The 24,739-nt window shown below is 37.8% G+C and overlaps 1 protein-coding gene across 1 annotated transcript in view; it reads left to right on the top strand.

Annotated features, from left to right (window-relative positions):
- The first annotated feature begins 209 nt into the window (after positions 1–209).
- The window catches only part of LOC106069325 (uncharacterized), a 37,844-nt gene continuing 13,314 nt past the window's right edge, over positions 210–24,739 (top strand). Inside the window, exons 1-3 of the mRNA XM_056039359.1 lie at positions 210–229; positions 12,161–12,509; positions 14,870–15,021. Of these exons, the coding sequence (XP_055895334.1) occupies positions 210–229; positions 12,161–12,509; positions 14,870–15,021 (521 nt within the window). The remainder of the gene's footprint in view (positions 230–12,160; positions 12,510–14,869; positions 15,022–24,739) is intronic.

Here is a 24,739-nt window from a genome sequence, read left to right on the forward strand (position 1 = left end):
CCGAGTCATAGTAAACACAAACTTAAAATAGGACGAGACTATAGAAACAATAGATAACTATACAATCTTTCATGTTTATAATATCTTCGCTAGCAGAGTGGTTACCGTGTTGGCTTAGGGTTAGGATTAGGGAAGGCTTTAGCCCACCAGTTCACATTCAGGTCTTTCACCTTTTTTTATATAAATACATTTAAGAAACGATCACCCAGATGCCAACTGGTCTAGACAGGTGAGTGATCATGGTGTACTGAGAAAGCTAAACGCATGAAATAGCGCTAAACAATAACAATTGGTTAAAATATTTTCTAATCGCACACATTTATTATTGTCAGTCTAGAATCGAGTCTAGATCTATAACAAATTTAATTACATTTTTTTTTACAACTGCCTTTGAAGCGAACAGGACTTGTCGCTAGCGGCGAGCTGAGCTATAGAAATATCAATACAGTAGTCTAGGTAAACATGGACCAGTCATCAATGAAGGTGCTAGTTGATGGAAGAACTCACCCTAGGGATCTCTATGAACTTTTAAATTAGGCTAATAGCAATGAAGAACGTCACGTTCACAATTAAAAATTCACTAAATTAAATATTTTTGAACCATTTATTTTCCTTGCCACCTCTCTGGGGCCATTGAGACCAATAATTATGACAATTTTTTTTTATCAGTTCATAAAAACTGTGATTAGAGGAGATCAAAATGTGTTTTTAATTTCATCCGCTGACATGCCAGGATTAGAAATTTAAATCGCGTGACGCCAGAGCAGACGCGAGAAACGGTCTTGGCCAGATTTAACTGAAAAGAAAATGTAAAATTAATTTCTCTTTTGTTTTTAATTGCCATTACTTGATATTAAAATTCTAATTACACGCGAGATCAATGATTTTGCAGACTGCAAGGCTTTCGGTGAGAAATATTTGGATCATACTATAAAAAAATGATGTAATTATTGATGCAATATCTGCCGCCTGGTCGTGTGGTATTTGCTCTGGACTGTCGTCGGGAAAGCCCTCCCCCCCCCCCAATCCCAACCCCCCACCATCTAAATTTTAAGCCCTAAATTCTAAATATGCGAAGAAAAGAACTGTTAGATTTCATAAAGTAGCATTAATTATGTGATTTTTTTTTTCAAAGTAAAAAAGAAATACATTTAAATTTGGCTAGAGAACGAGAATATATGTATCTTCAACGTCTCAACCCCTTATCTCTCTCTCTCTCTCTCTCTCTCTCTCTCTCTCTCTCTCTTTCTCTTTCTCTTTCCATATACATAGCAAGTCAAATTTTGTGTCTAATAGAATGACAATCGACACTTCTATATTTGTCCAAACAAGTTGGATGACTTACTTCAACCCTGTGTATGTTTGAATGTGTGGATAGTCATTATGGTGTGCCTGTGTGTGAAGTTAAATCTCCAGAGACGAAATCTCAGCAGCGCCACTAATTAGTGTGTTCCAATCATTTATAATTTAATAAAGACTTGTACTAGTGTACAAGTGGGAAGCGTGGTCGAGAGGCCAAGTACGCTTTAACTTGGCTTGGCTTGGCTACCTAGAAAGGGGGCTCAAGATTCGACACCCGAGTGCCTAAAGGCAGCACGGAAAACCTTCTCCCAGATACCCCCTCCCCCCACTGGTCCACAAATGAGATTGGACCATAGCGCTCCGAGCATGCTATAAGCATGAAAGTAGGGCTATATAAAAGCTATAATTTAATTTAGTGTACTTTCATTGTTTTAAATTGATCACGCTTCACTTCTTCTAGTCTGCTGTTGAAAGGATTAGAATGATTTTTTAGACAATTTTATAATGACATTAAAAGTTCGGTCGTGATTGCTATAACTTTATATCTGTACGAAGAATCGAACGTAAAGATACAGGCCAATTTTACAAAAGTCTATAATATATACATTTTCTTATTAGCTATATTTGTTTGTTTGTTTTTTTGTAAGTATTTTGTTATAGTTTTTTTTTTTGCTTAGGATGCGTGGTGGCTGAACGGTAAAGAGCTTGACCGAGGTCCCTGGTTCGAATCCTGGTGAAGACTGGGATTTTTAATTTCGGTATATTTGGGTGCCTCTGAGTCCACTCAACTCTAATGGGTACCCGACATTAGTTGGGGAAAAGTAAAGGCGCTTGGTCGTTGTGCTGGCCACATGACATTCTCGTTAACCGTTAACCAGATGACCTTTACATCATATAGATCGCAAAGTCTATTTTTTGTTTGTTTCAATTACAATTTCAATGGCTATCATTGTTATTTATATCTTATATAATTTGTATGTAATTCTGTTATGATATTAGTTCTCGTATAAGATGTAGTATTAGTCACGCTGGCTGTATCGGAAGTTTTATTATTAGCTGATTATTACTTCTGTTCTTTGCGTTATATTGGTCGATCCATGGTTCAGGTAATATTTAAGAGTGATTGGTTTTCAATAAGTTCTTGACAGCAATGGCGATAAACAGAGGATTCTTATGAGCACAGAGCTGTTCTTTATAACATTTTACAGACTCTTGTCGTACTGCTAGTCAATAATTCAACAGCTTTCTCTTGTATTTGTAGACCATGTAGCAAAGCCGCTTTTTCTAAGCCCCTTTCCAAAGAACATACATACACACAATCATACAGACACACAATCCTACAGACCGACAATCATACAGACTAATAAACAAGAGCTTCTCATTTCCATTTCCTATTCACTCATCACCTAGCCAACCTTCAAACTCAGCGACCCAACTGAGAGCCACACAATAAACTCAAAGACATTCTGGATTCTTACAACATTAGATTGTACATCTATAAGCTACGATATAAGCTTTATAGAAATTAACGTTTAGTTTCTTTAAAATGTGTTCTTAAATCAAGACGGTCTAACAGACCCCCCCCCCCACACACACACACACACCAAATATGTTTGGAAATCAAGACAGAGGGATAATTTCCAAGATAATGTGTTCCTAATTCAAGATAATAATAATAATAATAATCTTCATTATCCATGAGGAAATGTGTTTTACAATTTGTGCATTAAAAAGTACATTATTAACTATAGAAACAAAATAAGCATTCACACTAGTCATTTAGAGAATATCAACTCAGATACAGTCAAAGACTAACTAAAAGACACATTCAGATGATCTATAGACTGACTCTGAAAGACACACTGAGAAATGTGAGACACATATCCTGGGAAAAGCAAAGAGACTCTCTAAGGGTTATCAAGAGACACATTTCTTATTTTATAAATCTGATAAGTTCCTTCAAAATAATAAGTTTTTAATATCCAACAACTTTAACACCAACGCAACCCAACAACTATCTTAAAACACGTACACATACACACGTGACACACAAACAAATTGAAACTATCATCGCGTGAGTGGATTGATACTATTCGCGTTCAGCAATTGATATTTAAATGCTTAAATTTTGGTTTGTGTGTGTGTGTGTGTGTTTTACAAAAAAAAAAAGAAGAATCCTATTACTGTAACAAGTAAAAAAATAATTTAAATTTCCCGCATCGACAAGACCCAACAGGGAGCCGTTTGAAACCTCAGAGTCTGTGAGATTACAACAGCCGGCATTGAACCATTCTTTTTTTCTTTAACCTTTCGTTTCATTTCTTGAAGGTGTTTCAGCTTCCGCTTTTGATTCAGACCCGGAAGTAGAATGTCCGGTATCAATTGAACTGCAAGACTGCACTTCCATTGTGCTAAATGTAGATTCTTGTTCGTTTCTCGGTGCGTGATTCGCCCAAATTCAATTTCCACTTTCCTGTGAGTCTACTCTGCTCCTGTCTTCTGTTTCCCGAGAAATTGTTTCTAAATCTTTACAAAATGGAAGAAGATGAGAGGCAATGTACAACTCTTAAAAAGGCGAACACTACAGTTCTCATTGTTTCCCTTTCAATTGATAGTTGGTTATTTTTAATCTCATTATGATATAAGATTTCTCTAGGACACTTTCAAAACTGAAGATGTTCGTGCATCCGGTGTACACAATTCGGAAGCTCTGATACAAAAATGTATTTTAAATAAACCAAAGAGATTGTTCTCCGTGCACTTTTCAGCACTGTTAAATCAAGTCTCACTTTGTAACACAAAGTAATTTTCTTTTATCAAGTTGGTATCAGTGATCGTTGATATTGTCGTCCTTGACCTTGTTTATTTCGTCTATTTCAAATTTTTTCCCGATCTTCCGTAATTTATTTTCTTCTGATTTTCTTTCAGCTTCATTATAACGTCACCACATTTCCCCATATTGTTATTTCTTCTGTTGTTCTGTTACTATTTTTCTTGTTTTAGTAATGTAAGAAATGATGTTAAATCTTAACCAAAGAGTAATGCTAATGTGATTCACTTTTGGTGTCAAATTCCCCAATAACTAAATATGAAAAAATTAAGTTAAGCTTACAAAATCATGCTTTAAAATAAAAAAAAGCTTAAATTCTAGAGATTAAAAATTAATGAAAATATTAGCCTTTTTAATTGTGGATGAACTTGGGAACTTTTATTTAAAGAAAAAAAACAACTTATAATTGAATTTTTTTTGTTTATTGCAATTTTAAAACTTATGACTTAACCATGAGAGGGACACTTGAGGCTAACTAACTTTTGCACCCGTCATAGCGAAAATCTAAGTCAGTAATAAATGTAAGAAAAGGAAATACAAATCACCAGAAGGGAATCACACTGTCTCCTTAAAGCAGCTTTGTCCAAATATACTTTTGATCTATCTTGACATCACCCCATAGTTTCTCCAGGCTATTAATGAAGGCCTATTACCTAATACGATATAGATGCCACCGATGACGTCTTGTTTACTAATCTTAAATCAACTCTGTAAGTCTTTCTATATGTGTTTGTGTTTGAGTGTTTGTGCACGTTATTTCTCCCACACCTATTCTCGAATCAAGTTGAAACTTTAAACAAGTATTTATTGTACGTAACAAAAAAAAACATGAATCAATTAAAAATTAAGTAATTACTAATTTACTTATTGGTGATTAATTAGTTAGTTTGATATCGAGTAAGGGAAATAACGTTTATATGATTTAGAGATATAGTTGGAAGTGCGTAGTTATTTCTCTTAGATGAGCTTTGTTTTTAACCAATTAGTTCATCATTTAGTCATAATAAATTTTATTTTACATGGAGAGGTGAGAAAATTAGCTCGTTCGATAAAAATTAAAAGTTAAAATTACTTGAATAGCTGAGTGGCTAAACACGTTATACTCCCATCATAGGGGGTCAAGCTCCAATTCAACTCGAGCAGACTTTCTTTTTCAATCGCTTTTGAAACTGCAGCACGGAAACCTTCCCCCTGCTAATTTAGCTCACGAGTTCAGGTCTTTCTACTTTTTTATATATATAAATACACTTAATAAAGCGATCACCCAGATACATTCTCTTTCTCCCCCTACCCCTTTCCAACTCGTCCAGATAAGTGATACAATCATAGCGTATTGTGAAAGCTAAATGCATGAAATTGCACTAAACAAAAAAAATGGTAAAAATACTTCTAATCGCTCAGATTTATTATTGTTAGTCTAGATCTATTACAAATTTAATTATATGACTGATCCAAACTAATTGATGCACTTAATATAAGCTTTGTTGTTGTTGTTGTTTTCTTTGCTTGTTATATTTTAGTTGTTGTTGTTTTAAAACATATACCAGGTAGGCCTTGTATGACATCTCCGCCCACAGCTCAACGTAAATGTCACCTTAAGATTGATGGTAGTACCGCGATTGTTGGGTGACAAGTGTAAATAAACAGAGTCGTCTGTCTCTTGACATTTAGTGGTGACATTTTGGATCAAATCGATGTCAAAGTGAGTGGGTCGGGGTTTTACTTAGGGTAATGAAGAAATAGCTTGAGCCTCACGCGAGTGCAGCACTCAAAGGAATGACGCGATGAATGTCTTGTCTCGTTCGAGCAACCTCGTCATGGATCAGCGAATCCAACGTCACAGGCACGTCACGGAAACGTCACAGGCACGTCACGGAAACGTCACAGGCTGGTTATAACTGTTAAAGTGTGTGCTAAAAATAAAAAATGTAAATACGACACATCCTATTTTGTCTAGGAAGAACTAAAAAAAGATTGAACACTTGAGAATTGAAAGAACTCAAATTAGTTCATGAAGAACTTATGGATTAGGAGCACCTTTAATATTTGCTAAAAATTGTAATCACAAACTGTAACTTTTTGTTTTCTGATTTAAATTAGGCAGATTTTCCTATTTGGCGGAAAAATCTATAAGAAAGCTAAGCTAGATATAAGCACTCCACATCATATAAATAGGAGGCGCTGTAGCTTAGCGGTAAAACGCTTGGTTTCCAAACCGGGGGTCCCGGATTCGAATCCTGGGATTTTTTATTTCGGGATCTTTGGACGCCTCTGAGTCCACCCAGCTCAAATGGGTACCTGACATCAGTTGGGGAAAAGTAAAGGCGGGTGGTCGTTGTGCTGGCTACATGACACCCTTGTTAACCGTAGACCACTTACTTTTACATTATCTGCCCTATAGACCACAAGGCTTGAAAGGGGAACTTTACTTTACTTACATATAAATGCTTCCAGTGTTAAGCGTCGCAAATAGACACTGACAAGAAGTTCAACTTTTTAGGTCCGGCGGAAGTTATCACTGACAGGATAATATAGACACTATGACCGTGTCGAATAATCTCAGTACAAAAAAAAATCCCCACACATTCAAAGAGCTTTTGCTGGAAGATCATCAGAACAATTCGCTTCGCGTTTTTGGATTTTTCCTATTTCCAACTCAGTTTAATCACGCTTTGGGAAGTCATCAAGCTTCGTTTGAACTGTTTCCTGTGGATTTCAACAAAAGAATTCTCAGAGACAAATCTTTAGCCTCTAAAAAGCAAACTATAGTGCTCTGTCTATCAGCCTTTCTGGTTAACTAGCGCTAGCAGAATGGTAAGAAGGTAGCTGCAGATGGCTTCTGAATGAGACATCTTAAGAGCTCTCATGCAGGTCGAGGGACATGCGTTTGAGACCAAAAGAAAAACCATTGCATAGACCAAAATAGAACTTAAACTCCAAACAAAAAGTGGCCTTGTCTGAATCAGATGTAGCAAAAAATTCAGGCCGCAACTGGGTTTGCGTGGTTACCTGAAATACTGCACTCATTCTTAATCTTCAGAATTAAAGACATTGTCCTATTATTATTATAATAAATATGATAATGACCATAAAACATTTTAAATCTTTTTCTATCCCATACTTCATATAATACTAAATTGCATTTAAGGACAAATATGAGATGTTAAACAAAGCAGACAGACATTTTAAAATTTTATACACTAGAAGTAGCATTAAGAATAGGAGCAACAAAGATTTGCAGAAGCATATTTCAATTGTACAGTCAAAACTAACTGATCATATGGATTGAGTTAGCAATATTTTTTGAAGATACATGACTTAAGCAGCAATAACCTTTTTTTAATGTCATTTTTTTTTCTCTAAGCGCTTAGATCAAGATACAGAGATCAAACTCAGCTCATAGAGCAACAAATCTTTCCCATTCTGTGACTCCGTGGTCCTATTCAGTCAAGAGAATCGATACCAGTGTGACACTGTGACAGAGGTGGGACGAAGTGAGCCATTAGCTATTAATTTCTGTCCACTAATATCTCCCACGGGCTAAGATGGAAAGAAACTGGAAATGAAGTGGGCTTGTCTGTGTGTGTGTGTGTGTGTGTGCTAGTGAAGGGCTGGAGCGAAAAAGGGGGGGGGGGGGGGACAGTCTAAGAAGTTTCTTCAAAAAATCCCAAAACTGGATTACATGCTGTTCCCTCCTCGTAACCCAATCTTAGAAAGAAAAGGAGAAAGAATTGGAGCTGTTGGCATAGCTCTTTCTTTTTAGGAGGCACAATAATACACTACTTTTTTTTTTTGGGTCTGTTTGTATTGCGACCAATCTTTTTGTTGGATCCTGGATATTCTTTTTAAGGGGAAATAATCTAGTCCAGTAAAGATTCATCGAAATTCAAAAGTCCTTATATGAAACTGAAAATTAGACAATGTTGGACACTGAAATGAATAACTGTTTCTAATCCAATGAGGAATACGTATTGATGTTAACGCTACGAAAGGTGTTTCAATGTCTACTGAGTACAAAGGAACGTTCTCTTTTCTTCTTGTTTTTTCTTGCTTACTTCTCATTTAAATATCTAGAAGTCTTAGTTTAATCTGTATATGCCCACCAAATATTTATATATATAATTTTCTTCTTCCCTCAAGAGTTCGGTCGAGAAGTAAAGGAATAATCACTCTCTTATTTCTGCGGATAGTCATCCCACGAAAACACAAGAGGGGGGGGGGAGAACAAGTGGGTATATTCACACGTCGCTACGGATGGCTGCGCGCTGGACTGTCAAACCCTGCCCGCTCCCATCACCCTTCGTTCTGCGGGAGGTTTCGACAAAGAAGTAAACTATCTTCAAATCTGAAGGAACATCCGAAATATGTAAAACATTTTACAAACAAACATTTTACAAACACTAAATAGCAGCGCCGGACTTAACCATTGTGACCAAGAAGTCATGGAAAGAGTACAAGTAACCTACTATTTATATTCACCCGTCACTAAATAGCAGGGCCGGATTTAAGCATTGTGGGGCCCTATGCGAAACGGATATCGCGGGGCCAAGTTTGGGTAGGGAAGCGGATTATAAGTGAAATTTAACAGTTTGTATTAGAAAATGAATTCGTCTTTGCATTTTATTCATTCTTTATTACGTACAGAATTACTTTACGAGCCTTGCGTGTAGTAAAGTCATACAGTATATCATGATAATTCTATTTCCTACATAGATCACGCTCAATAGCAAGAATTACCGAATGTTTCAATCTATCTTTGAAATCGTTGACCTCAAGAATTTCTTCATTAGTTTGAGGCGCGAGAAGATTCTTTCACCAGATTACACAATTACGACTAATGCATAATGCCATTTTTATTTATCGCGCGTAGGATTGGCGTTTTCCATATTGAATGACACCCTAAAATGAAAATTTTGTCTATATATTTCCGTATATTTTAAGGACTTTTTCGTATATTTTGTAATTTCGGGAGATTTCCAGGAGCTTCTGGTAAATCGACAGGAGGGCACGGGAAATCTGTTTTAAGTTATAAAATGGTTTAATCTAATAATTTATACACTTAGAATTAGCGCGGGTCCTTTGAAAGTGCGGGGCCCACTGCGATCGCATAGTTTGCAGTGGCCTAAGGCCGGTCCTGTAAAATAGCGGCGTATGGTACGCCTCCGGTCGACTAGTATCTGTATACTAGAGTAGTTCTCATGCACATTAAAGACATTATGTTTTTGATAAGTTATTAATGCGTTTTATTTTATTTTTACTAATTTCTTTGTCTCACATCTAGATTGCTAGAGAGAGAGAGAGGAGAAAGAGAGAGAGAGAGAGAGAGAGAGAGGCAGAAAGGTTAGGAAGAGAGATGTGTAGTCACTCAACTATTTAAACCTAGACAACCAATTTTAGCTACTTCAGAATGTCGTCTTTGGGATTTCCCACTAACCCTTGACCCCGCTTTCAATTCAATTGCATATTTGCTTTTGCCAGGCTTAGAGAGAGAGAGAGAGAGAGAGAGAGAGAAATTAACAAGAGAGAGAGAAAAAGAGAGAGGGAGAGAGAGATTAACATGAATATTCTTACACTCACGCGCACAACTTCTAAAATGTTCTTTCTATCCTGTGTTTTCAACAACATCAGCAAATGTAAATCCAAACACTTTGCCGCCATCCCAATCAATAGTTCGTTTCTCTCCCCCGCCATTCATCTCTTCCACATCATCATTCCATCATCTCTTCAACTTCATCTTTCCACATTCTGTGCTGTCGAGTCTTCAAGAATTTTTTTGTGGGGGGATCATTGGAAAGAAAGAAAAACAATTTCAATCATTCTAATAACGTTACGGTGTCTCTAAATTTTATTTTAAATTATTGCATCTACAGCTAGTGCTGGGATTCTTCTATGCCGCCATTGTTTAGATCATCTCTCACTCGTGTTGTTACGTCTATTTTCATCAGATTTAAAGTCAAACACTACATTTACTGTACAACTGGTTGGACACTCAAAATTATAGACTTTATATAGCGCTACTTTCATGTTTGTTGAATGCTCAGAGCGCTATGGTCCATTCTGATTTGTGGACCAGTGGGGGTATCTGGGAGAAGGTTTTCCGTGCTGCCTTTAGGTACTCAGTTAACACAACTCTGCTCTAGTCGTGTGTCGAACTTCGAGCCACTTCACAGGGGTTTAAGTTTAAGCGTACTTAGCCTCTCGACCACGCATCCCACTTGCGCAATGTCACCTTCACCTATCCCTTAATCTGTATGACCGTTGGGACACCACACAAAATATGTTGACCGTCTTTCTCCATTCCTCTCAGTCTTTTGGATTAGAAGTTGTTTCGATGGCTGACCCGTCCATTTTTTTATGCTGCCTTCCCATCGGCTTATACAAACTACATATGTCGTAAAGGAAATAGTCGTAAAGTCGATCAATATTTCTATTAGAAATGGACATTTTTCACCTATTGCTGATGTATAAATTTTGCTTTATTTTATCATTTTCAGCGGCCCCCGAAAGGGGAAAAGACGCTATTAATTTGTGTGGATTGACTGTTCGTCCGTCGGTCTGTCCGTCCCGTTTAGATCTTGTAAACTAGAAAAGATAGTGAAAATCCGACATCATAATATTTTAGACCATTCAAAGTTCTGATGCATCGGCTACTTTTTCTTTTCTGAGAGCGAAAAATCTAATTTTTAAATCACTTATGCAAGCAGTTTTTACATAAAAATACACTACTCTTACAAATATTCACTATTAATAGTAACAAACACGGGAGGCTCTTTGGTAGGGGAGATGAATATGTACCATATTTTAACACCTTAATGCTAATGGTATTAAATTTTTTTGTAAAAACAAAATTTTGTATTGCTAAATTAAATAAGTTCTGTCATTCTAACTACTATTTTTACACACAAAAAAAAAACTATTTAGTATGCATAGAAGTTGGACATAATTTAAAACAACAATTTATAAGTAGTTTTCCATATTATCGCGTGAACTGTAGCGTCCCGCCTCAACCATTTAGCACTTAACTAAAGGGGAAAAAAATTTACTTAAATGTTTTTCTCTTAAGGATTTGAATAAGAGATTGACCCTTTACACAACAATTGGATCAATTAGATATTCATTATAAGACATTAGTTAGGCCAGGTTTACATCGAACTTCACATTCATTTTCAACTATCCTTTGGTCTGCTGGACCGCTGGGCACCACACAAGGTCTGTCAACCTTCCTTCTCCATTCTTCTCTGTCATTTTTCTTTGATAGAATTTCATTCTGATGTTCTTTCTGAAAATATTGAAACCTGCCTTTTTACCTGCCAGGGTGGACCACTTCGGAGGCTGATTTTGAGTTTGTATTTCCACACAATTTGTCTTGTAACCTTTTTTAAAACTAATTTTACGTTATCTATGTCTCATGAAAATGGTTGTTATTTCATCAAATAGAAACAATGTTTGTAGTTATTTATCTTTGCAAAAGATTGTATATACTTTTCAGCCACATTGATTTTGAACTGTAAAACAACGCCAGCTGGACCTTTAGCTTTAGAGCACCCATAAGTTGAGATTTCCTAATAAAAGACTTTTAACTCTTTTACCCGGTGAATCCAGTATGCTTTTCTCTCATAAGACCAAAAAGTAGCAGTTGTTCCTATTTTGAGCAGACAGAGGCGATGTTGAAATCAGATTTCTTTTTTTTTTATGACGCTTTTAATCTTTTTTTTTTCATTTAAACGTGACAGACAGATGAACAGAAAGTCAGAACAAAACCAATGGCAGTTTTTTCCCCAGGGGAAAAGAAAATACCGCTACGACTCAAAAGAAATTCTTTTAGAAGTGCAACAGATTTACACGTTCTTAGAGAGGCACGTGAATTAGGCACGTGAGATAAACGTCATCTTCGAGACTGCTCAACAAAAAATCAATTCTGCACATATTTTGTTGTTCACATGTTCAATTGTCTCCCCTTCCCTTTTCTCCCACCTCCCTCTGAGAAGAATACGTTGAATGTAACGTTTGCAATTTCCTCCCAAACAGATTCCTACTCGATGATATCTCAGGCGCCGCCCAAGCTGGAGACGCCCCTGTCGACTCCCTTGATCCGCCGTCGCTATCGCCGCAGATGACTTCAGGGAACATGTCCCGCCACGAGTCTCCGGCCATCGACGGCAACGTGACGTCGTTCGACAGGGAGTATCTGCACTGGTCCTTCATCATCATCGAGGTGGCGGCCATCGTGGTCATCGTCATCGGGGACATCTCCATGCTCATGATGTTCTTCACCCGCAAGCTGCTCGGCCAGTCTACCAACATCCTGGTCTTCTCTGTGGGCATCGGTGACCTTGTGACGGGATTACTGGCACTTCCGCTGGCCATGATGCAAAAGGTAAAATCTGCCCCTTTCTTCCCCTCTTTGACTCCTTCACTCTCACTCTCACTCTCCGTCTCCATCTCTCTCTTCTCCCGAAATGAATCTCTATTTCAATCTCTCTCTTCCTCCCCTAAATAAATCTCTATCCCCATCTCTCTCTTCTTCTCATTCTCTCTCTCTCCTTCTGACTCTCTCTCTTTCTCTCTCTCTCATTCTCTCTCTCCTTCTCACTCTTTCTCTTTCTCTCTCTCTCATTCTCTCTCTCTCCTTCTCACTCTCTCTCTTTCTCTCTCTCTGATTCTCTCTCTCTCCTTCTCACTCTCTCTCTCTCTTTCTCTCTGTCTCATTCTCTCTCTCCTTCTCACTCTCTCTCTTTCTCTCTCTCTCATTCTCTCTCTCTCCTTCTCACTCTCTCTTTCTCTCTCTCTCATTCTCTCTCTCTCCTTCTCACTCTCTCTCTCTCTTTCTCTCTCTCATTCTCTCTCTCTCCTTCTCACTCTTTCTCTCTCTCTCATTCTCTCTCCTTCTCACTCTCTCTCCTTCTCACTCTCTCTCCTTCTCTCTCTCTTATTCTCTCTCTCACCTTCTCACTCTCTCTCTCTTTCTCTCACTCTCTCATTCTCTCTCTCTCTCCTTCTCACTCTCTCTTTCTCTCTCTTTCTCATTCTCTCTCTCCTTCTCACTCTCTCTTTCTCTCTCTCCTTCTCACTCTCTCTTTCCTTCTCTTTCTCTTCTTCTCTTTCTCCTTCTCTCTCTCTCTCTCCAGAAATGTATAGGGTAAAAGCAGTAGGTCGTTGTGCTGGCTATGACACCCTAGTTAATTGTCGCCTATAGAAACAGATGAGCTTTAAACACACTCAGCGCCCATGGACAGCTACCTACTACAGTATACAGTTACGTGTGTGTGTGCGTGCCTGCGTGAGGTAATAAGCTGTATTTACACTGACACTAAATGACAGCAAAGTTACAATGAAGGAGCAGCAATGAATATGTGGAAATTAAGAAAACAACTGATGACTCGTGGAAGGAGATTATTGAGGACACACAATCAGTATTACTGTAAAACACATTCTCAGTTGTAAATCTTTAATTTAAAAAAAAAAATCCCCTCTCAACCCAGCTCGATAAAACTTTTTTATCATTTTTTTTTTTAAAGTTTGTACTTTTTAAAAAAAGAAAGAATAAATTTGAACTAAACAAAAAGTAAGATTAAAGCCTGGATAGAAATATAGACAGAGACTCCTACGTACACTGTAATCCTACACGCACTTTAACCTTATATGCACTGTGATCTAACATATATTTAAATCCCCTATACACTTCAATCGTACATGCACTTTAGCCCTAAATGCACTTTTATAATACATACATAATACATACATGTCCATTAATCGTACAAGCACTTTAAGCCTTTAAACACTTCAGTTGGACTTTAATCTCAAGGTTTCAATCTTCGGACAGTAAATAAAGGCGACAAACAAATTACTTCCCTTTTCAAATTGAATGAAGTCAGTGCCAGAAATATTCTGATGTAGATCTAAATAATACTTGTTTGAAATATTGTGTTAAGTGTTATGTTGACAAACTTCACACTCTCTGTGTTTTGTTTGTTTGTTGTTGTTTTGTTGTTGTTTTTGTATTTTGTTTTGGTTGCTTTTTTCTTTCTTTTGTTCTGTATAAAACTTTTTGTTTCTTTCTATGTGTTTAGTATTGTGATTCTGTTTTTGTTTTGTTTTGTTTTTTATTTTGTCAATTAAAACATATTCAAGCTATTTCCAAATGTCGGTCGTGCACTGTTCATTAAGCGATGTAGCTGTAAGTGGATGAGACATTTTGAATTAAATGTCAACTTGACCTAGTTGTGTGAGGTCACTAGGTTTTAAGCGACCAATCAGTAATTAGCGCAACATCAAGATTGAACAGTGTGTGTGTGGGTGTTTGTGGATAGATAGATAGATAGATAGATAGATAGATAGATAGATAGATAGATAGATAGATAGATAGATAGATAGATAGATAGATAGATAGACAGACAGATTAGATAGATAGATAGATAGATAGATAGATAGATAGATAGATAGATAGATAGATAGATAGATAGATAGATAGATAGATAGATAGATAGATAGATAGATAGATAGATAGATAGATAGATAGATAGATAGATAGACAGACAGACAGACAGACAGACAGACAGATAGATAGATAGATAGATAGATAAATAGATAGATAGATAGATAGATAGATAGATAGATAGATAGATAGATAGATAGATAGATAGATAGATAGATAGATAGATAGATAGATAGACCTAATCATTACCCACGCCAACATTTGATAAAGTTTTTTCATTATCTGCTACTCTGTCCCAATAGATCCTCATGGAACCGTCCGACTTCTTGTGCAAGGGCTATTTCTACTTCGCCAATGTGTCCAAGACAGCTGTTGGTTATACAATACTTCTGCTCGCCATGGAGAGAATATTGGCTGTATTAATGCACACATTTAGGATACTGCCGCCTGGAAGGTCAGTTTGTGGTCAGTTTATGTTCTTTTTTCCTTGATATTTTGTGGTCTTTTTAGATAAAATAGTAATGATTTAATTGATATAGCTCCGTGTCACATATCACGCTTTACAGCACACAATTAAGGATGTCCACTGACGTAGTCCCTATGTGGATAACGGCTTTGTCTTCAATGACTCTGCATCAGACGTGGCTAAATGTGAAGGAAGCAGTGAAGTTTGAGTTGTCACGTGAAATGCTCCACTCATAATTCATCTTCGGAATCGAAGGCAAAGCCTCAAATGTTTTTTTGTTTTAAGTTAGCTTTACTCCTCATGTTTGTCTCTCGATGGCGGGTTGATGATTGTGTCGTTTGCCCAGCCAGTCTTGGTTTGGGCACCCTTAAGGACTGTTTTGGTATCTAGACTCTATAGTGAGTTATTTATTCGATATGATGTTGTTATATTTCATGATTTTAAATAAACAACAAACATGCAAGACCATAAAGTATTGTGTAATCTGTAGGTCCTTTTTAAGAGTTTCTGCTAAAGAAATAAGCTCAAAGAACTTGATAGGCAGATTTTCATTAGACTCATTCCTACAGTTAGTTACCAGATTAATCCCATTCCTACAGTTAGTTACCAGATACGACTCCATTCCAACAGTTAGTTACTCCATTCCAACAGTTAGTTACTAGATAGGCTCCATTCCAACAGTTAGTTACTAGATAGGCTCCATTCCAACAGTTAGTTACTAGATAGGCTCCATTCCAACAGTTAGTTACTAGATAGGCTCCATTCCAACAGTTAGTTACTAGATAGGCTCCATTCCAACAGTTAGTTACTAGATAGACTCCATTCCAACAGTTAGTTACTAGATAGGCTCCATTCCAACAGTTAGTTACTAGATAGGCTCCATTCCAACAGTTAGTTACTAGATAGACTCCATTCCAACAGTTAGTTACTAGATAGGCTCCATTCCAACAGTTAGTTACTAGATAGGCTCCATTCCAGCAGTTAGTTACTAGATAGACTCCATTCCAACAGTTAGTTACTAGATAGGCTCCATTCCAACAGTTAGTTACTAGATAGGCTCCATTCCAACAGTTAGTTACTAGATAGACTCCATTCCAACAGTTAGTTACTAGATAGACTCCATTCCAACAGTTAGTTACTAGATAGACTCCATTCCAACAGTTAGTTACCAGATACGACTCCATTCCAACAGTTAGTTACCAGATACGACTCCATTCCAACTGTTAGTTACTAGATAGACTCCATTCCAACAGTTAGTTACTAGATAGACTCCATTCCAACAGTTAGTTACTAGATAGGCTCCATTCCAACAGTTAGTTACTAGATAGGCTCCATTCCAACAGTTAGTTACTAGATAGGCTCCATTCCAACAGTTAGTTACTAGATAGACTCCATTCCAACAGTTAGTTACTAGATAGGCTCCATTCCAACAGTTAGTTACTAGATAGGCTCCATTCCAACAGTTAGTTACTAGATAGACTCCATTCCAACAGTTAGTTACTAGATAGGCTCCATTCCAACAGTTAGTTACTAGATAGGCTCCATTCCAACAGTTAGTTACTAGTTAGACTCCATTCCAACAGTTAGTTACTAGATAGACTCCATTCCAACAGTTAGTTACTAGATAGGCTCCATTCCAACAGTTAGTTACTAGATAGGCTCCATTCCAACAGTTAGTTACTAGATAGACTCCATTCCAACAGTTAGTTACTAGATAGACTCCATTCCAACAGTTAGTTACTAGATAGACTCCATTTCAACAGTTAGTTACTAGATAGGCTCCATTCCAACAGTTAGTTACTAGATAGGCTCCATTCCAACAGTTAGTTACTAGATAGACTCCATTCCAACAGTTGGTTACCAGTTAGGCTCCATTCCAACAGTTAGTTACTAGATAGACTCCATTCCAACAGTTAGTTACCAGATAGGCTCCATTCCAACAGTAAGTTACTAGATAGGCTCCATTCCTACAGTTAGTTACCAGATAGACTTCATTCCTACAGTCAGTTTCCACATGTATTGATCGGACAAGTCCTTTAATTCTGCTTGTAGTCCCAATAGTTTCTGCATCACTTCATTTCAAATTGATCTGTTATTTCGTGGCACGCTTACTCCCACCTCCCTCCCCCCCCCCCCCAACCCTGTCATGTTTGATTTTCTTAGTCTGTACAGAAACGAACACAAATATATATCTACATAGTTATTATAAAGCACTCAGAGGGCTTTCTCTCCTCATCTTTCACCACAGCTCAGTGCATGTTGATGTTTTCACTAAGTACTCACGTCCATACTTCCTCCTCCCGCCTCCTCCCTTCTCTACCCCTCACCCAATTTGTTCTTCTCTCGCCCCGCCCGTTTTTCCTTACCCCCCCCCCTTTCACCTTCGTATCTTTACGCGTGCATTCATCCAATTGATTTGATAACAGTTTGGTTGTTGCTGTAGAACCAGTGGGGGCTCGAGCATCACGTGGGATCTAGAATCCAAACTCTATTTTTTGTAACTTAAGGTCTAGAACAAACAAGCAATCACTCCCGCAAACTAACTTTCTAAAAAGTAAAGGCATGTTGAAACTGTCCCACTGTGGCGCTGATTTCGGACATAAGCCCATCTCTACTTATATAGGCCTACACACACACACACACACTAAATCTCTTGAAGACACATACCAGGCAGTCAGTGGCGTAGCTAGAAATTCGCCATCACTTAGGGGCCCGGGGCGCTTGACCTCTTGGGGGCCCCTGTACTTTGCGTAATATTTAATATTTAATGTAAAACAAAATTTCGAACATTCATTCAAGGGCCCTCTAAAGTGGGGGCCCGGGGGGATTTTCATTTTTCCATCCCCCTTCCCCAACCCTGGCTACACCACTGCAGGCAGTGCACTTAATAAGATGTGAAGGGTGGAGTGGGAGATGGGTAAATCAATTGTTTGTCTCTGCAACCACTACCACACTAATAGTAGGGAGAACAATTCCTGCTAATAAGCATTGCTAAGTGTTATTTGCTAAATTAATGATAGCTCCTGACAACGTCACGTGTCACATTAAAGTGACTATTGATTGGATGACATTCTTATTCAAATCCGAAACATTTTTCTTTTGTTGGCCGCCTTCGGTCGTAAAAATAAAAGATCTGAGAATCATCTCATAGAGCACTTCATACTTCATAGAGCACTTCATAGAGTACTTCATAGAGCACTTCTTGTGGCTGTGGAATTTAGTCTAGAGAAACGTTCTCGCCCAAAAGTAAAGGTGGCGCCTGGTTGGTTGCTAGAATAATCCTTTTTACAATATCTCTATTCAAGTCAGCCCTGGAACCTGGACACAGATCTCGAAAACCGCTCTAACGATTTTCCGAGATATTCAACATTTGACCGTTATAATTTTTCAAAGTAAAAAAAAAACAATTAAATTAGGCTTCAAATCTTAGTATTAAAAAAAGATGACGTAGTCAGCCATAGTGTACCGTTAACTTGGATAACTGAGTTCATTAGATTTAAAGTTGCTTTCAGTTTATTGATAGATTGTCTAAGCTTTGCTTTTATTCTTTATGCGTAAATGTAATCTAGATCAGATCTTAAGGAGTTCTCTAGTTCTAGATGTGTATATAATGAAAGTACCAATATAAAATAATTACGCAATGACACAATGTAGCTCTTGCTCAGTAAGTAGAAGAGCTGATAGTGCCAAAGTACAAGCGCGATACCTGGCATGAGCAAAACACATTTTTTATTATTTTTTTTTTAATATTTATTTTATTTTAAGCTGTGTAATAGATGTTGTGTCACGGCTACTATGTGTGGTCAACCGTGACACAGATGTATTGTCTTTTTGTTTTAAATGTATTTTGTAGTGGTTTTTTGTTTGTTGTCTTTAGCGTTGGCTCGTGTTTCTTGAAGGGATGCGATCATCACTGTCGATATCTTTGCTTGTCCTAGCCTCTCTCCACACAGTGCTGTCTAGAACTGTGTCAGTGTTTCTCAAACTTTTTCTTGTAGCTTCCCCCCCCCCCCCCCATTGATAAAATAATACATACACGCCCTCCTTGTGTCTGAGGGAGGGTTTTAAAGATGTACTGAAAAAGAAAAAGACAGGCATATAATAATAACGATTTTCCAGTTTTTCTGTATCTAGGCTAGTCCGTTTAGTTTTTTAATCGTAAAAAAAAGTGTTTCGTTATAATTTTAAAGTGTTTTGATACTAGTTTGTTTTTTTCTGGATATTGACAACAGATTTCCTCTTCAGCCAGCAATGGGTTTTGTAGAGCGCTGTTAGCTCCCCTGAAAGAGTCCTGCACTTTGAGCTTTAGAAATCAAACGTCCTGGCGTCTGCAACATTCTTTTTTTTTTTCATAGGAAGAAGAGTTCATGTCGACAAAATGGTGGTATTTAAAAAAAAAAGGGGGGGGGGTAAATAAAGTCTAATAAAGAAGGTGGCAGCACTAGCCAATACTATTATGCGAGGAACATTCAAGATAAACGCAGCGCACGATTTATACATCTAAAGGTGCTACATTTTACATTAAACATGAAACAAAGAATTTTACCAAAAGAAAAATCTTACTCTGGAATAAATGTAACCTAACACAACTACACCAAGCTGCATTAAACTTTCAAGAAACGTTCTTATTAGAAAAAGACATTAACCAACCAGTCGATGACCTCTGGAATTTCATTAAAAAACATCTTAAAAGCATTATAGAAAATCATATACCAACTACATAAATCGCAAACAAAATAAATAAATGCTGGTTTAATAATAAACAGAAGGAAAACCTATATAGAAAATTTAAAGAAACTAATGCAGAAAGAGTTTACAAAAAGTATATAAAAATTAAACACTTAACCCAAAAAGTAAGCAGACAGCTGCAGAGTGAATACATAAACAATGTAATATCTAAAGATAACATCAAAAACCTATGGTCATACATTAAGTCTAAGAAAATAGAAACAACAGGCATAGCGCCATTAAAAGATGAACATAACATAATACATAATGATAATGAAACTAAAGCAAACATCCTAAACAAATACTTTGCATCAGCATTCTCAGCCCCAGGAGACAAAGACATATTACTGAATTTGAACCAAGTAGACAACATAGAAGATATAGTAGTACAAGAAAATGGAATTAAAAAACTATCAGCCAACACCAAACCAAATAAAGCGTCGGGACCTGATGGTATTCCAGCTAGATTACTCAAAGAACTAAGCAATGAGCTAGCCCCAGTGTTCAAAATACTCTTTCAGGCTTCACTTAACCAGGGCAGAGTACCAAAGGACTGGAAAGAAGCTAATGTCACCCCCCTATTTAAAAAAGGAGAAAAATCTGACCCAGGAAACTACAGACCAGTATCACTTACCAGCATCACATGTAAAATCCTAGAACACATAATATGTAGCAACATCATAAACCACTTAGACAAACATAATGTCCTCACACCATACCAACATGGCTTTAGGAAATATAGATCATGTGAAACACAACTAATAGGATTAATTGATGATTTGATTTTTCAAAAGGTTTAGATAATAGTGAACAAATAGATGCTATCTTACTAGATTTTTCTAAGGCTTTTGACAAAGTTCACCACCATAGTTTGCTTAAAAAATTAAAATATTTCGGCATTAATGGTCCACTGCATCAGTGGATTAAAGATTTTCTGATAGGGAGTGAACAAACTGTAATAATAAATAGCTCTAAATCAACACCGATAACAGTAAACTCAGGTGTACCTCAAGGAACAGTCTTGGGTCCACTACTATTTTTTAATTTACATAAATGATTTACCAAATTGCATTACTTCAGGAACAAGAGTCAGATTATTTGCAGACGATTGCATAATATATAGAACAATAAAAAGAACACAAGACACAGATATTTTACAAAGAGAATTAGATGAATTACAGAAATGGGAATCAAATTGGAGCATGTCTTTCCACCCAGAAAAATGTCAGTTGTTAAGAGTAACAAAAAAACTAAAACAAATTGATTCCACTTATCTTATTCATGGCAAACCAGTAACACAGACTAAAAACGCAAAATACCTAGGTGTTCTTCTTCTTCTTCTTCTAGCCAGCTTTATTGCTGCTGAGCTGTGAGCTCTTTTGCAGACTATGCCAAGGAAAAAAAGTGTGCTGTTTTCTTCAGTTGTTCAGCACTGCCGTACAGGGTGTTGGTTATGTTGGGCTGTAGTGGAAGTAGGGTCTGCCTAAGGTGGATTAGGGAGGGGCATTCAAAGAGGATATGGTTTACGGTTTTAAAGGGGTGGGCGCTGTGACAAGTCAAAAACTCGCTGTCAGAGTCACTCAAATTTATCACAGCATTAATTATTATTTTTCATTATTTATTTATTTCATTTTAATTATTTCCCCATCCAACCCCTAAATCATTCACCCGCCACACCTTTTCCTCTCTACCAGGCTAGACTTAGTCCACCACCTTGGAGAAAATTAGGCCAGTCCTTTCATTTATCTTCCCTTGACCGGGGCAAAGATACGCTCAGACCTTGATCTTATCGACAGGATGTCTGACAGCCGCGGTTGACACCACCTTGGTTTGAATGCAAGCTAATCCTCCCCCCCCCCCTTTCCTCACGTCTCTCTTTGATCTAAGAGATTACCCTGGTCAACACACCGCGTGATACTCCAAGGTGCGGCTCTTGTCGGATTTCACCCACGTGTAAGATAATTCTTAGCCTAGGACATTTCCGGTGTCCGCCCACACTTTTCAGGCATATATATATAGTAAACCAACTCAAATCACCCTCTCTTTCTCATTCGAGCTGAGCTATCGAGTCTGGACTATATCACTTATTCTTTCTCCTAGAGGAATACCTGGTGGTAAGCCGAACTTAATCACAAGTTCCATCTTAATTACTTTTGTATATTTCCATTGGATTTTATCATGTGGATTTTGCTTAGTTCATTTATATTTAATTAGTGAATTGTGTATTTCTCACTGGCGTAAGTAGAAAATATAAACATGTGCTATGTATGTATTTTAGTATTGCATTAATCTATTAATGCTATGTTGCTCAATTGATCATTGATGCAACCATGTATATACTTGTACATCTTATTTTATTTTCTTTATCTCGGCTGACAACCGTGATAATTTTACTAGCGCACTGATACTGCGTTTAGAGAAGATATATGAATTATCTCCCCTTTACTCATTTTACTCTAATGAGAGTTGCGCCGCTTGAAGGGACATTCAAGCACGCTTCATTGTTCTCGACCCACGGTCATATGTAAACAAACCATCTGGGTCGCTGACCACCGCCCCCCCCCTTCTTTCTCTATCCACCTGTGTTGTTTATTTGAGATTAGTATTTTCCCTTCTATGTACATTTTTATAGTATTATTTCCCCTTTTATGTACATTTCTATATTGCTACTATCTGCCATCTATTTTCCCAAATCCCATTTGTCATCATCTCCTCATTGTGCTCTAAAGCAATTTCACCAATCTGACGAATGCACCTCAGTCGAGGGCATCGATAAGATGTATGAGAGACATGTCCTAACTTGTCTTTATTTATCCGCAGCCTCCCTCAGGTGTCTGCCTATTGCCTATTTAGATGCTTAGTGCTATTCAGCACTGTATTTGCCATCGAGAATCACCTATTGCCTATTTACCTGCCTATTTATTTATTGGATCAACGATCTATTTACCTGCATCTGTGCTTAGTGCTATTCAGCGCTGCCCTTGCCTACTGATATCTACTCAACCCTACCACCTGGCGCTATCGGCATTGCCCGCCTATTCGACAGCCCACCTGTCAAGCTATTAGGCGCGACGTCCCTATAGAGTCAGATCTGTGCGAGACGTCATAGCTACGCCAACCCTCTGCAACTCACTGGACATATCCTGTTACCTACACTGCCCACGGCAGATCAGCTCTGCCCGCAGTAACCTTGTGCCCACGGTATCCGGCCACCCGCCATACTGTGCCCACTACAGATACTAGAACTTGGGACTGAGACTCCACAAGAACTATATCGCCGGCGTCCCTCTATCCGCTAGAGCGCCACCTCCAGCTGCAGAACCTCAAGCCAGGACACAGCCAGCTGCGACATCAACAGGACAACCAGCTAAGTCAGAGGACAAAGTGACATACTCTCTTATTATGTGCAAGAGTGATGATTAAACATAGAATATACTAGAGATAGATGCAAACCCTCCCCCTTTTTATTATTATATGTATATTTATGTAAATAAATATCCTTTATTTTAACTTTTGTATCTATCTTTCATTGCTTTGTCTCGTTGCGTGTCTGCTCCCGATTCATATGCTGATAAGTGGGGGTGTGATAGCTTTAAAAATAATCATCCCCTAGACATAAAACGTGCCAAACACACGTCACATTTCCCCACCTGTCACAGGCGCAGTGTCTGCAAAGGGGTAGTTGTGTGGAGTTTATTTTGTTCAGGTGGTAATTTAATAGTGGTGTGTGTCCTGTTCTTAGTTGGAAAATTGTAGATTGTTCTTTGCGGGGGAGGAAGTTAATACTGTCCAGTTTGTTAGGCGTAGTCATTTCTCTGTACATGGCTCTGCCTGTGTTTCCTGATGCCCATTGGTTGAGCCACTCCTCTTTGTGATTGTTGACTAACATTGACCTTAGGGTGAGGTAGTTAACAGGTCTATCTGGTTGTTCCATAGATGAACCTGCCTTTGATAGCTTATCTGCCTTTTCATTTCCCATGATGCCAATGTGTCCAGGGATCCACTGTAGTGTAATATTGATATTTAATTTTGATATCATCTGGTGGATTATCACAATTAGTGTTGTCAACTCTCTTGGGCTGTTTGAGGTGCTGCTGTTAAGTGCTTGCAGAGTAGATTGGGAGTCTGTAAAGACAACAATATCTGATGGTGGTTGCACTCCTTCATATAATTTGTTTTCCGTCTGGAGTGCTATGGCAATTGCCTCAATTTCGGCTTGGAAGTTTGAGCAGTAATCACCACAGGGTGCGCTTATCTCAAAGTGTTTATTTTTAGGGAAGACCAGGAAGGCACCAAGACCAGCATTGATGGTGGCTTTGAAAGCCGATCCGTCTGTATAAATAAGGATAGCTGTTTTTTGATAGCTTTCGATTGTTTCAAGCGTGCCTACTTTGAGCTCCAGTGGATTTGATTCTTTTGTTAAGGTGTTATTTAGTAAATGTGTTTTGATGGTTGGTTGTTTGTAGTTTAGTCCGGGTGTAATGTTTGAAAACCTGGTAATTTTTTCTCTGTTATTGGGTAGGTGGTGTTTTAGGGCTAGTTCGTCAGTAAGTTGGATCAGAGTCCTTTGCTTTTTTTTTGTTGTTTTTCCTATTTCTCTGTGTTAGTAATTTATTTGGATGATCGTCCTCCAACCTTCTGTATCTCTCAATAGCTTCTAATGCTGCTCTGTTGCGCCTTAACTTAAGAGGTTCAATATTGGAGTCTATTTCACAGGCTGCTGTGGGAGTAGTTCTCATACCTCCACTAATTAGCCGCAAGGCTTGGTTTTGGATTGTATCTAATGATGATTGATAGGTTTTGTTGGCAGCTACTTGTATGGAGAGACAGTTATCCATTACAGATCTGACATATCCAGTGTATAACTGTCTTAAGGTTTTCTTAAAAGAAATTTCTATAAATCAAATAAGAACATAAAACTAAAATGTTATTTAACCTTGGTTAGGCCAATAATAGAATATGCATCCTCCGTTTGGGA

This window comes from Biomphalaria glabrata, chromosome 8 (assembly GCF_947242115.1).
Source record: "Biomphalaria glabrata chromosome 8, xgBioGlab47.1, whole genome shotgun sequence".
Classification (NCBI taxonomy): Eukaryota; Metazoa; Mollusca; class Gastropoda; family Planorbidae; genus Biomphalaria; species Biomphalaria glabrata.